At 35.7% G+C, this 14952-nt stretch overlaps 1 protein-coding gene across 2 annotated transcripts in view; it reads right to left on the reverse strand.

The window, feature by feature from the left end:
* The window catches only part of LOC117332944 (probable ATP-dependent RNA helicase DHX37), a 33211-nt gene extending 18361 nt beyond the window's left edge, over nt 1-14850 (reverse strand). For both annotated transcript variants that reach the window (XM_033892025.1, XM_033892027.1), the window contains exons 1-16: nt 14659-14850; nt 12607-12792; nt 12214-12314; nt 11218-11602; nt 10896-11044; nt 10238-10330; nt 9283-9379; nt 8187-8300; nt 7779-7880; nt 6842-6928; nt 5342-5456; nt 4912-5008; nt 4201-4309; nt 2425-2499; nt 1835-1942; nt 605-729 (exon numbers count right to left, since the gene is read on the reverse strand). In XM_033892025.1, the coding sequence (XP_033747916.1) occupies nt 605-729; nt 1835-1942; nt 2425-2499; nt 4201-4309; nt 4912-5008; nt 5342-5456; nt 6842-6928; nt 7779-7880; nt 8187-8300; nt 9283-9379; nt 10238-10330; nt 10896-11044; nt 11218-11602; nt 12214-12314; nt 12607-12792; nt 14659-14739 (2024 nt within the window). In that variant the 5' untranslated portion in view covers nt 14740-14850. The remainder of the gene's footprint in view (nt 1-604; nt 730-1834; nt 1943-2424; nt 2500-4200; nt 4310-4911; nt 5009-5341; nt 5457-6841; nt 6929-7778; nt 7881-8186; nt 8301-9282; nt 9380-10237; nt 10331-10895; nt 11045-11217; nt 11603-12213; nt 12315-12606; nt 12793-14658) is intronic.
* Between the last annotated feature and the right edge of the window lie 102 nt (nt 14851-14952).

Raw genomic sequence — 14952 nt, forward strand, 5'->3', positions numbered from 1 at the left:
TGTATAATGTACCATCTTGATGTCATGTATATTTTACTTACCGGATACAGACTGTATAATGTACCATCTTGATGTCATGTATATTTTACTTACCGGATACAGACTGTATAATGTACCATCTTGATGTCATGTATATTTTACTTACCGGATACAGACTGTATAACGTACCATCTTGATGTCATGTATATTTTACTTACCGGATACAGACTGTATAACGTACCATCTTGATGTCATGTATATTTTACTTACCGGATACAGACTGTATAACGTACCATCTTGATGTCATGTATATTTTACTTACCGGATACAGACTGTATAACGTACCATCTTGATGTCATGTATATTTTACTAAGATAAATAGGTAAGTAAATTCTTCAAAATATTTAACACTGAAATGTTACTTGTATAAATTGATATTGTCACATTTATCCTGTAATAATCCCAGGGGGCCAACACACTAACTTTGATTAATAACAGGGAATAGACAATCAGTTAACATTTATACTGAAGTACAATAGGCATTGTTGAGCTTATAACCAGGCACAGACTTTTTCCTGGATAAATATTAGCAACATTAAATGACATATATACACCATATCTATACCTGTAGCAATGTCCGGGCCCGGTACGTCCCGCTCGTCCTGCTCTCTGATTGGCTGAGGCACTGGACGTCCAAGTTATTCGGAATGTAGACACACCTGTCACTTTGTCATAGAACTTTGTTTTTACCTAATTTAAGAATTTATTTATTTCCCAGTTATGACATTGCAGATGAAGTTTGTTATCATGAAGTCATATCAAGTGTATACCTTGAAAATATCTACATGTATTATCTAGAAATTACTTCGGGTCTTAGAAAGGTTTCTGATTTTACTTGGAATCACTGCCTTTAAAATGATTAATCATCCCAATGACTGTAAAACATTTTTGATACTGTACATGTATAATGAGTTTAATTTTCAATTTATCTTAATAAATAAATATGTTTGCGTCATTTATATGCTATGATAGTGCTAGTGAATTCTACTCTGCATACATAGGCTTGTTAATGTGAAAACTTAAATAAAACAAGGGCCATCAATGATTGCGAAAGCTCACCCGCGGCAGCAATCACACTATGCATTCATTTTTTATGTATGTATAAGCATGTCATTTTGAAATTGTACGTCACATAATATCGCTCCTAGACCTCTAATGGATGTATAAACCAAGTAAGAAAGGTGTGGACTTACAAGCTTTCCAAAACTAACCCCCAAAATCTTTAAAGTGGGTTTTTGTGCCAAAAAAAATTAAGTCCACTCAATGGTTAAATGCAAACAAAAAAAAATCACAATTTTTTTTCGGCATGATTTCTGCATAATTTTGCTATAACCTCTAATGAATGTATAAACCAAATTAGATGGGTGTGAGGTGTATACTTTTGGACTTACAAGCTTTCCAAAAACTGATCCCAAAAACTTCAAAGTATATTTTTTTGGTGCTAAAAAAGTATATTTTTTTGGTGCTAAAAAAGTCAAGTCCACAAAATGGTAAAATGCGAAAAAAAAATCACAATTTTTTTCTGCATGATTTTGTCATAACATCACTCCTAGACCTCTAATGAATGTATCAACCAAATAAGAAGGGCATGAGGTGTATACTTTTGGACTTACAAGCTTTCCAAAATCTTGCCGACGCGGACGCCGGAGCGACAGCATTAGCTCTCGGTTACTCGTAACCGGTGAGTTAAAAACACTGTAAGTACTACTCACTTGAAAATGGCTAGATACGTATTTAAATTTAAGAAATTTTATTCTGTTGGTGAAATGAATAAGTGAGGAAAGAAACCAGAAACCTTCCCGGTGTCCACCACATATTTGATGTTTGGAATGGTGAGGGATGTTTCCGCTACGTTGGTTGCCACAACACATAAACGGTAACCATCAGGGGGTGGAGCAAACACCTGGAAACCATATAACAAATTTGATGAAATTACAGGTGATTTTAATGCATGTACGCTGTAAACTTAAATATTTCATGTTTTGTCTCATGTTAACAGATAGTTAGTACACAGCCTCATTATTTCATATTCATAGAAACAGTAAATAGAAATTGTGTAATTACTATATAAACATATTATTTTGGTGAACTCAAATTTAAGCGAATAACTGAAAATAGATAAAAGTTCAACATGAATGTGGTATATCCAAAGTCCTTGTAGTAGAAAACAGACACCACATTTAGTGCAATCATGATTTAGTGGATACTTCCAGTTGTTCGGAAAGTGCTAAAATAACCACTAAAATAATTATGTACAATACAGTTATGTATTTGTTCTACTCTGCCAGAACATGGCAGTATGATTTAATATTGACTTTCACTTTTACATCTGTTTGTGTATCTGTACCTCCATTATTTGCCTATCTGTCTGTCAGCAGGACTTACCTTCGCCTGTTTGTCAGAAGACAGCATGGAGAACAGAGGCAGTACATACATCGGCTCAGAACAGCCACCATCTTCCTATAACACATAAACAACATTGTTTCTATGGCATGTTCATACAAAAAATAACAAGAGATCCCAGAGGGATCTTGGCGCCCACCATTGAATGATCTTTATAGGTTCTATGTCAGATTTATCTTCTCTCTATTTTTCCCTTCCTTTTACTAATCTGTGCAAATTGAGACATCCCTCCAGTACTTTTCAAACAAGGGAATCCTAGCTATATAAGAAATTTGAGATTTAACGATAATGGCTGTTTGTTTGCCAGATTGTTTTCAGGACAGACTGGTCCAAAAATGCAATACAAGGGACCAAGGGGAACCTACACATGAAATTTGAGAAAGATCCCTTCAGTACTTTGAGAAATAGAGATAACAAACTTAAATTGTCAAAATCCAAGATGGCGGTCTGTCTGCCATATTGTTTTCCAATTGATCTCAAAATGCAATAAGCATAATGAGGCACCAAGGGGAACCTCCATATGAAATATGAGAAAGATCCCTTTAGTACTTTCTCAGAAATAGCGATAACAAACTTCAATTGTCAAAATCCAAGATGGCTGCCTGTCGGCCATGTTGTTTTCAGATTGGTCTCAAAACGCAATATGCATAACTAGGCACCAAGGGGAACCTACATGTGAAATTTGAGGAAGATCCCTTCAGTACTTTTTCAGAAATAGCGATAACAAACTTCAATTGTCAAAATCCAAGATGGCTGCCTGTTGGCCATGTTGTTTTCCGATTGGTCTCAAAACGCAATATGCATAACTAGGCACCAAGGGGAACCTTCATATGAAATTTGAGAAAGATCCCTTCAGTACTTTCTCAGAAATAGCGATAACAAACTTCAATTGTCAAAATCCAAGATGGCTGCCTGTCGGCCATGTTATTTTCAGATTGGTCTCAAAATGCAATATGCATAACTAGGCACCAAGGGAAACCTACATATGAAATTTGAGAAAGATCCCTTCAGTACTTTCTGAGAAATAGCGATAACAAACTTCAATTGTCAAAATCCAAGATGGCTGCCTGTCGGCCATGTTGTTATCCAATTGGTCTCAAAATGCAATATGCATAACTAGACACCAAGGGGAACCTTCATATGAAATTTGAGAAAGATCCCTTCAGTACTTTCTCAGAAATAGCGATAACAAACTTCAATTGTCAAAATCCAAGATGGCTGCCTGTCGGCCATGTTGTTTTCCGATTGGTCTCAAAATGCAATATGCATAACTAGGCACCAAGGGGAACCTACATATGAAATTTGAGAAAGATCCCTTCAGTACTTTCTGAGAAATAGCGATAACAAGAATTGTTTACGGACGGAGGGACGGACGGAGGGACGGACGGAGGGACGGACGGAGGGACGGACGGACGGACGGACGGACGACGGACCACGGACGCAGGGCGATTTGAATAGCCCACCATCTGATGATGGTGGGCTAAAAATCATCTGTCCAAAATTCTTCTTGTCTGTTTTTGTTATTTTTTCAACATCAGTATATAAACTTAGTGAATATGATTATGTTTTCTGTAATTAAAAATATTTTACATGGCCTTTCAGCAGATATATTAATTTTGTATTACTTTATAGCTTAACTCCAGTCACCTGAAGAAATATGACTTTTTAGGAACAGTTTGATCTGTCGCTGAATATCCTGGCAAGCTCTAATGTAAAACTGTTGTTTACCCACCTGACCTTAAACAATGCATCTCCTACCTCCATTAAATTGTCCTCATCACTCCCGTCTGAACCTTCGTCAAACTCAGCCTCTGAATCACTACCACCCTCTCGCTCCCCTTCCTCATCAGTGGGCTCCACTGAATAGCTGTATATAAGGAGAGTAAAAAGTATCAGTTATATCAAAATCTGTATCACATCACGGACAAGATTCCAGAATAGAGTTGGATCAATAACCAACTTCTTCCCTCTAGGGTGAGGAAGGGACATACCAGGTATCCTCTAGTTTACTAGTAGAATGAGGTGTCATACTCTCACAGAGTAAAAAACATCAGTTATATCAGAGGAATCACTATAAATCTACATAATAACATCTTTAACAGCGGCAGGAATCAAGAGTTGGATATGATGACTAAACTCTTCTACTTTGGGGGAGTGAAGGGCATATCCTCAATTTTCCATTTGGATAAAGTCCTTTTACTGGTACAGAGTGGAGTGTCATACTCTCCTATCATACAACATTGAGCCTCTTTAGCCCAGCAATGTTGCAGACCAAATTAAGTTATAACCCAGCCATTCTTGACAAATAGAATAAGAATATACACCAGTTGTAAATCACTGACAGGGACAAAAGACACATCACAGATGTGTTACCATGGTAACATTTACAGCTGACTATAGGCCTCTCAGCCATGGTGATCATGCTAACAAACAATGTGAACTTATTATTGCTGCCTTCAAATTACTTACTTGTCAAGACTAATCTTAGGGAGATTCTTTTTCTCTGGAGATAATTTTCTTTTACTCTTCTTTTTACTAGGTGAGACATCTTCCTCCTTCTTTCTCCCTACAGAAATGGATGCAAAAAATAAATCTCTCCATCATTCAACACTTATTGTTTAAAATTTGTAATGAGCTTCTTCAGAAATAAGGTCTCATCACTAAATTATTAATTTACTTTATGGTTGCATTAATTTTAAATACAATGTAATAAAATATGACTCATGTAAATATGGAGAAAATTTTAACATAATTATGAACATCTTGCAACATTTGGCAGGTTCTTCATTTAGAAATGTGTGCACATTACCTGTAGCAACAACCTTATTATGATTCAGAAGACCGGGAACATACTTTGACAGTATTTGTAAGAGGTAGTGAAGTGATGACACTGACTGACCTTGTGTAGCTGGGAAGGTCTGGCGGAGTTTACGACACAAGGTGTTCACTTCTTGTTGACCAGTAACAAACACCAGGATACCTCCTTCAGGCAGCTTACGATGTACCTTACACACCTGTTATACATAACAAACACAAGGATACCTCCTTCAGGCAGCTTACGATGTACCTTACACACCTGTTATACATAACAAACACAAGGATACCTCCTTCAGGTAGCTTACGATGTACCTTACACACCTGTTATACATAACAAACACAAGGATACCTCCTTCAGGCAGCTTACGATGTACCTTACACACCTGTTATACATAACAAACACAAGGATACCTCCTTCAGGTAGCTTACGATGTACCTTACACACCTGTTATACATAACAAACACAAGGATACCTCCTTCAGGTAGCTTACGATGTACCTTACACACCTGTTATACATAACAAACACAAGGATACCTCCTTCAGGTAGCTTACGATGTACCTTACACACCTGTTATACATAACAAACACAAGGATACCTCCTTCAGGCAGCTTACGATGTACCTTACACACCTGTAACAGTTATACATAACAAACACAAGGATACCTCCTTCAGGCAGCTTACGATGTACCTTACACACCTGTTATACATAACAAACACAAGGATACCTCCTTCAGGTAGCTTACGATGTACCTTACACACCTGTAACAGTTATACATAACAAACACAAGGATACCTCCTTCAGGTAGCTTACGATGTACCTTACACACCTGTTATACATAACAAACACAAGGATACCTCCTTCAGGCAGCTTACGATGTACCTTACACACCTGTAACAGTTATACATAACAAACACAAGGATACCTCCTTCAGGCAGCTTACGATGTACCTTACACACCTGTTATACATAACAAACACAAGGATACCTCCTTCAGACAGCTTACGATGTACCTTACACACCTGTAACAGTTATACATAACAAACACAAGGATACCTCCTTCAGGTAGCTTACGATGTACCTTACACACCTGTAACAGTTATACATAACAAACACAAGGATACCTCCTTCAGGTAGCTTACGATGTACCTTGCACACCTGTTATAAATAATCTTAGTGCATCAATCATTAAAAATTAATATAAAAAATAAAGTAGAAGTTTAACCATTTGACCTTTAAAATGTCACAAAATAAGTTTATATACTGGGTGAGAAGAATATATATAGGTCTTGAGTAGAACTTTATACCATGAAGTTTTTCATTCCATGCTCAGTATTAAACAGACCAATTTTACTAACAAGTAATATACACTTCCAGATGTATATTCAATGTAAATCTGCCTGTACTATGTGTAACAGGTAAAAGATCATGACTAAACTTGGACTTGAACCCTGGACTTTTGAAATCTAGGTGGGTGCTTTTCTAAGCAACAGACCATTGTTAATCAGGTGACCTAGTCTAAACTGTTATATGGCTGCATACTTTCCATTTAATAAACAAGTTTAAATTGACAGCAAACTCACTTTTTTATATGCTTCATTGAGATATGTATTATCCATGGGGGTCCTCTTGTTGAAGTGTATAGTTACAGGAAACTGTCGAGAGTCCACCTGTAAGTCAGAAAAGGTCAACAGAGGTCATTGCAAACTAACCTGACAAGGAATAATTTTGAATTGTTTTGAATACTGTACATGTGTTTAATAATTACGACCTTGAATAGTAATATACAACTAGAACTGTCGTCCAGAGGGTCAACTCATACCCCCCCCCCCCCCCCCCCCCCCCCCCCCTTCACCACCCCTCTGGTGAAGATTTTCCAACAAAAACCTGTTTTTTAGTGAACGGGTTACCACGGCAACCTAAATTTGTTGGGAAAAAACCTGCATGCATATGTATACATTATGAGTCCCTAACATTGATAGCTATATAGGAGTTGTCCGAGTTGTCTTGAGAAAGTTTTCCATAAGAATATGGGTATTTAAACCTGATAACCATGGAAACCAAAAATGCTGTAGAGAAATATCATGCATGCACATTTACACATGGTCCCTATCACTCCTGTGTAGTTTGATTTGAAGCAGTTCACAGGTTTATGAGGAGTTGACTGGACAAAATTCCCCCTCGCCCAAAAAACTAAGTAAAGTGACCTGGTTACCATGGTAACCACATAATTACAACATGATATAGATTATGCACATCATCAATGTGTAAGGGTTATTGCCATAAAGTTTCGTTGAAATTCCCTTAATAGTTTAGGAGGAGTAGCCAGTACATCGTTGTGTCTACAGACGGACAGACGTACGTACAGACGGACAACCTGATTCCAGTATAACCCCCCCCCCCCCCCCCTAACTTTGTTGCGGGGGGTATAATTATATCCTTTTGATAAGGTCGAGACATGTTTTTAATAACCTGAAATAAAATGTTGACCAAGGACGAAGGACCAAAATTTATATATACCTTCACAACAGGGGGAGTAATTCTAAAAAGTCTAGTATTATCAGTGAAGTCTTCAACTCGCAGTGTTGCTGACATTATAATCAATTTCAGTGGAGATCCTTTCTGAAAAGAAAAAAAAAATCTCTCACAACTCAAACAATACATATATATCTGATCATTTTTTCTAAAATTTCCACTCAAAATGATTTAATTACAAGGACATTTTACCTGGTGATATACAGGTTAAAATAATTTATTGATAAGAAGTATTAAACATAAAACATTACTGGTTCATAGAACACATTTTGAGCCTACGGAAACATTTGATTAATTTGCGCAATATGGACAATCTGAACTATCCATTTAATGCAACATTCATAAAACACATGCATAAAATATCTTTTTTTTTTCAAATAAAATGGAGTGTACCTTATGTCTGAGAGGTACTATCCTGGATAGAAGGCCTATTAGGATATCTGTGTACACACTGCGTTCATGAGCCTCATCTATAATTACCACACTGTACTTCGTCAACAGGAAATCCTGCAACAAATCATATTCCAACATTCTTGTCATCAAAAATACAACTTCATATACAATATCAACTGACGTTTCATTCATGGAGTAAATTATCAGTTTTAACTACAGTAACTATTCTACTCTATATCTTTTAAATATTAATGCAATTATAGTATTGTATACAAAACTGTCACACAACCAGACCAACTGTACATGATAAAAAATATATTTAATAAGAAATATCAAAATTCATTAAAAGTGTCGTTAAACAATGGACCATTCCATATGGTGACCTTGAATGTTTTTGTTTTTTTTGCATATTAAACAAGACAAAGTATTGCAAGCAATTTGGTTCATCTCCAGAAAAAACTTCAGAATCAGACATGTACAAGTGGCCATAACTATGTATGATACAAGGTGCCAGACTTCATTGATGATGATTTTCTGCCATGATCCCAATAAAATTTGTTATTTGTAGTGTATTAGACTAAATAATATGAGACATGGCTCACTACAAAGGGCCACAACTCTGTAAGTCTTAGTAAGGGATAAGACCAAATCAGTACTGATCAATTTGTTGGGACTTTTTTCAAAGGGTTGTTTTTAAATTTTAGATTCAAATCAGATGCTTTTAACATCAAAGTGATCTTTTTACATTATAGTTCTGCTTCATTCGTACATGACTCCTGACCTTATTTAATCAGTTAAAAACAACCTGAAGGTACATTATAATTCAAGCTTATATATCGTCTTATAGGTCAACATACTGATCATGGCTCATATCATCAACCAACACAATTTATACTACTGTCTGGGCCTTCATGAGTGTTATTACACAGACTGTAATTGAGAAACCTGTTCAGATCTCAGGACCAATCAGAAACCTGTCAAGAACCTGGGACCAATCAGATCAGCCAAATGAGAAACCTATTCAGATCACAGGACCAATCAGAAACCTGTCAAAAACCTGCGACCAATCATTTATTTTGTGGATGTCTATACAAACCTTTTGAACTTCTTTTAGAAGCACACCATCCGTCATAAACTTGATCTTAGTTTTTGGAGTAACATTGCCCTCATAACGGATTTGGTAGGAAACTTCACTGTTTAAAAAAGTAAAATAATTTATATTCTAATACATGTAAATGCTTATATTTCTCTCACTGACACATTGTGATTATGATCTCAGTCTTTTAACACGAATTTCAATTTATCTTATAACAAAGATGAATATCAGAGTATCCAGTAGACACTTGGAGTATGTTTTTGACTCCCCAAAGTGAAATTTGACTTTTGAGATTAAAAAATATATCTATGTAACATTTTGTTCCTTCATATTTTTGAGAAAAAGTGATTTAGTTTCTGCAATCAATGAAAACCAATGGTCAACTAGATGCCCTGAATACATCTGTGAATTGCTATTTTTTAAGGATTCATTTTTGTTAACAAACTTGTGATAAAACATGCAATGTGATCCTTAAGTCTGTGCTGAAGAAAGTTAAACCTGAGAATTGAGTCAAGTTAATGGAGGAACATAAAGCAGATTCTCATACCAGCACAAACATCTGTATAGAGAACAAAACGTAAAGGTATAATAAAACAGTTATCAAATGGGGTAATTCGGGCAATAGTAATTTTGTCAGCCCCTCATCAACAACGGTTGCCCTCAGTCTAAAGCCCTCGTGCAACAGTTGTTGCTTCAGGGCTGACAAAATTACTATCGCCCTCATACCCATTTGATAACTGTATATTGTTGATCATGTAACACAGTGATTTGTTGATCATGTAACACAGTGATTTGTTGATCATGTAACACAGTGATTTGTTGATCATGTAACAGGATGATCTGTTGATCATGTAACAGGATAATCTGTTGATCATGTAACAGGATAATTTGTTGATCATGTAACACGTTGATTTGTTGATCATGTAACACAGTGATTTGGTGAGTTTTATATTACCTGGTTGACAGATTCATTTCCTTGCCAACTCTGTGAGCCATGCTTATGGCTGCCACCCTACGTGGCTCAGTCACTCCGATGATTCTGTCACCACTAAAACACACCACAACATAATTCTTACTTACAATACATATAACAAGTAAATGTGTATTAATGTCCAGTTTAATAATTACTTGTTAAATTTTCATGTTGTAGTTTTGAAAATAAAATCTTTCCGATACAAATAATATGATCCATGTTGTAATCATAGATACTACTGAAGCCTCAATAGCGACTTCAGTGGCTTAAGACTAGCCATGACTGTTGCTGAGGTACAAAGCATGTGACATATATAACGTAAAACGCATGTCCCTTTATGTACAGGAATTGCATGCATTGTTTGTCATGCGAGTTTATATACAGAGATACATTACTTATACTAACATAGTAAAACCACACTTTTGTAACTTCCCAAATTGTTTTAAAAACACCATCTCACCCAGCACATAAATAGCGGTACTAACAATTACTCTGGAGCATTTTTTTCAGGTTGGTAATGTACGGAGTCTGAAATGTCACACTCTTAAATATCATACTGGTTGTGTTATATAACTTCTATCATACTAACAATTACTATTGACTGGATAATTCACACCCAGTTTATACTGACAGTACTTACTGTGCGTATCCAGCCTCATACAGGAACTGTGGAACCTGAGTTGTCTTTCCTGATCCTGTTTCTCCACAAATTATTGTTACAGGATTGTCATTAATTGTCTCCATTACCATTTGTTCCTCAGCTAAAATTGGAAGCTTCATCCTGGTCTCCTAAATACCACGTTAAAAATAAATCATCAATGAAACACATCAATTTTAAAAGGCATTGATTTGGACAATTTCAATACATGTATTTCATTCATTCCCTAAACCTCTAATTTCTGGAAGAAGATGAAAACCGAAACAAACAAATGAAAAAACTACAAACAGATGATGACTCTAACCTGAATGTCTTTATCCCTTGTGACAGGAATGTTAACTGCAGGCTTACTATTTTCTTTCTCTTCTTTCTCTTTTTTTTCTATCTTACTATTTTCACACTTTTCTTTAACTTCATTTGCATTTTCCTGTTTTTCATTTTTGGCTGCAGTTTTTTCAGATTCATTTTTCACAACTTCATCCCTAATCTTTGTTTCTAACACTCCTTCTTCTTCCTCCTCCTCCTCATCTGTTGACATGTCTGAAGTGTCAATCGAACTCTCAGATGCATCGCTATCATCACCTTCACAGTTGTCTCCCCCTTGACTATGTTTAATCTTTTTATTACTGCCAGCCACAAAATTGATTTTGGAATCAGCTGTCAGTTTTTTTTGTTGTGTTTCTGTTTCTCTGTTTCAATGGAAGAAAATATATAATTAGACATGCAACCACCAGACTACCAACGACTACATCCGATTCTTACTACCACTCACAACACATATTGTTTTCTGTTTATTTCAGTGAATAAGACATATCAGTGTCTGGGTGGAAAAACAAGGTTCTCTTGAGAGTCATAAATATTTTTTGTTTTGATCGATTTTTTTGTAATGTCGTTATAAATTGAAAATAAGCAAACATACTATTGCCAAAGCATGTCCCCTACCGTCTCCACCAGCAATTACAATGTGATTTTTTTAAAACAGTAATGGTGACCATTAACTTTATCCAACTACACTGAAACTTAAATTTGTCTAAGATATTCCTTAGTTATTGTGTGAAGTTTGATCAAAATCCCTCATGGAATGAAACCTCTAGAGCACTGAGCGACTCTGATGTTACATACATGTACAAGAAGGATAGAGAGGAAACCTGCATGTCCTCACCGCCAGTTTCACCTGTAGGAGACTAATGAGTTGGATATGGTATTTATTCATTACTTTGAAGTCACATTAAGGAACAAATGAAGTCTTGTTAGATGTTTTAAGAACAACAACATATGATATTACATTTGATATCAGTACCTTTTTAAATGTCCGGATTGCATAGCAGCAACTCCAACAAAATGTTGCATTTCCTCTGGCTTTGCCTGCACTTTAGCTAGGGATTCTAATATGGCAGCTCTCTGGAATGCAAAAGGTTTTTTTTCTAATAAGCAAGTATACATCTGACTTGTTGATTTCAACTCTGCTACTCAAGCTTTGTCATCATCCCAGTTTTTATATTACCTGTATTTGGCCTAGATTTACAGGTGTCTATGATGAAGCAGAAAATTATGACTCCCTCATTCTCCTAATACTTTTTCAAGGGTTGCAATGTGATATAAGGTATTCACTTAAAAGAGAACTTAAACTTCACTTGATTTGTGTGCGTTGGTAGATAGATTGAAATAATACAGCCCACAACACTATCCCTACCTTCGCTTTCTTTTCTTTTTGTTGTAAAACATTTTCCAGACGTTTTCGTTCCTTTTTGCTAAGTCGTTTTACTGTTTGAATAGTTTCTTTTGTGGTTTTTGATTTTCTTTTTTCTGAAGGCAAAACCAACATATTGTCATCATCAAAGTCATCGTCCCGTCCTAAAATATCTGTGTCAAGCTTGATCTGAAATAGTAACAATACATGTTTAGGGTTACCAGCTGGTATATCTCGACTTCATGATCCTGAGAATGATCTAGGGATCGAAATGAGAATCATTTAAAGAAACTTGTTAATAAAAAGGTTAAAGGAAGTACCCCAGAGCAGCAATGGTTTAAGTAAGGTTGGATTTGTAAGATAAGTATTACAAATGAAATATTACAGTAAAACACTCTGGGGAACAAGAAAATTAGTTTGTCATGATCATGAGCATATTTTGTTGTACATGTATAATGAATTTTGGAGAAAAAAATAATGTATATTCATTATAATATTTATACAATACAATTAAAGACAGACTTATTTCTGACTGATATTTAATTAATGCATCTACATGTATTGATTTAGTCTTTGGAAGATGTGTCCCTTTCTGTAATCATTCGATCAATCACCAATCATTTGAGATGTTAAATCATAACTTTAAAAGTGATTCCCAACACAAAGGGTGACAGTACCCGAATTGTTTCAAATCAAAGTTATTTAAACAATTTGTTCAAAAAAAATCCACTGGTGAAGGCAGCATATTTATTTATGGTTTTATATAGCCTGAGTTTCCTCTGGCCCTGACACCATGCCTGGTGTAGGGCCAGAGCGCACTTGACATAACACCTACCTTACACATCTGGATAAATGAGATATTCATTTACCCCAGAATACCCATTTAGTCTCATTCAGATGTTTTATTCCATCAGTGTAGACTCTCGTATTATGCAAGTCAAAATAACACACTTGACTCGAAGCCATATTGCTTACTATGTAGGTCGCAGGCGGCCTAATTACCCTAATCAGTGTGCAATAGAGCGAAAAAAACAACATATATTTTGCCGCTTATAATTTATAAATTATATTGATTTTTTGAATTAAATATAATATGTTTTGGGAATAATAAGCTTAGTTTCTTGATTTAAACTATGTAAGTAGAAAAATACAATAAATGATATGTAGTCTTTTCGGTCCATTTCATTCCGAGTCGGGTGGTTATAGTTGTACTGTCACTTACAAAATGGCGGGTCAACAGTATGAAATTTTGACTAGCGTAAAACGAGGGTCTATACTGACAGAATTAAACACCTAGATAGGACTAAATGGGTGTTCAGGAGTAAATAAATATCCCATTTATCCATATATGTATTGTAAGGTAGGTGTTATGTCATGCCCAATTTTATTGTGTTTGCACCAAAATCTTAGCGACACCAAACAGTGTCGGCGAATTCCACATTTTCATATAGTAGTGCGCTCTGGCCCTACACCATACATGGTGTCAGGGCCAGAGGAAACTTGGGCTTGGTTATATATAGCTTAAAAAAAAAGGAGGATATCAAAAGGTGCTTCAAAAAGTAAATTTATCACCCTAAGCTCACAATATTTATAGAATTGCTTTGACAACACCAATTACATTTATCATTTAACATTTATGTAACATCCCAAACAAAATTCACACAAAAAATGTGACAAAAACTGAAAAATATAAAATTTTCTATTTTTTTTACGAGGGTGTTCGAACGGTTTTCCGGGGATCTCGAACGAAAGCTGAATACCTTTCTGTGTATAGGCCTAGTACATATCAAAGGCAATTTTAACTCTTGGTGTTAATTACCAGATGCAAGTGCCTATGCATAGTACAAGCCACGGTGAGGTACTTTTGACTGTGTATAATCTAAGGTTTTATAATTTCAATAAAAGGCTGTGAACCATGTAGATTTGAATCTTATTTGTGCATGGGACTCATTTTAGGCACTGAGCCGATCTGGGTACTGTCACTGTACATGAAATATACACATATGCATTTATACATGGATGTAGTCTGGAACTTTTCTGTACTGTGAAACACACCTTCTTCTCAGTCGATCTGTCAACAACTGTGTCGTGCTGTTCCCTTGCTTTCCAATTGAACGCCCTTTTCTTCTTACCCATTATTATCGTTTTACTTTGATACAGTGAAGTTACATGAATGATCTTAACTTTTTGGTCCACATGGTGTGCCCAACAACATCTCGAATAACATACAGGAAATGACTCCGCGTAAAAGTAGTGCAAACAAACAACTCAATTTTTAATAGCTGGTATTAATTTCTTGAATGTGTATTATTAATATTAGATACAATGGCTATTAAAAGTGTAATAAAT

This window comes from Pecten maximus, chromosome 8 (assembly GCF_902652985.1).
Source record: "Pecten maximus chromosome 8, xPecMax1.1, whole genome shotgun sequence".
NCBI classification, from domain to species: domain Eukaryota; kingdom Metazoa; phylum Mollusca; class Bivalvia; order Pectinida; family Pectinidae; genus Pecten; species Pecten maximus.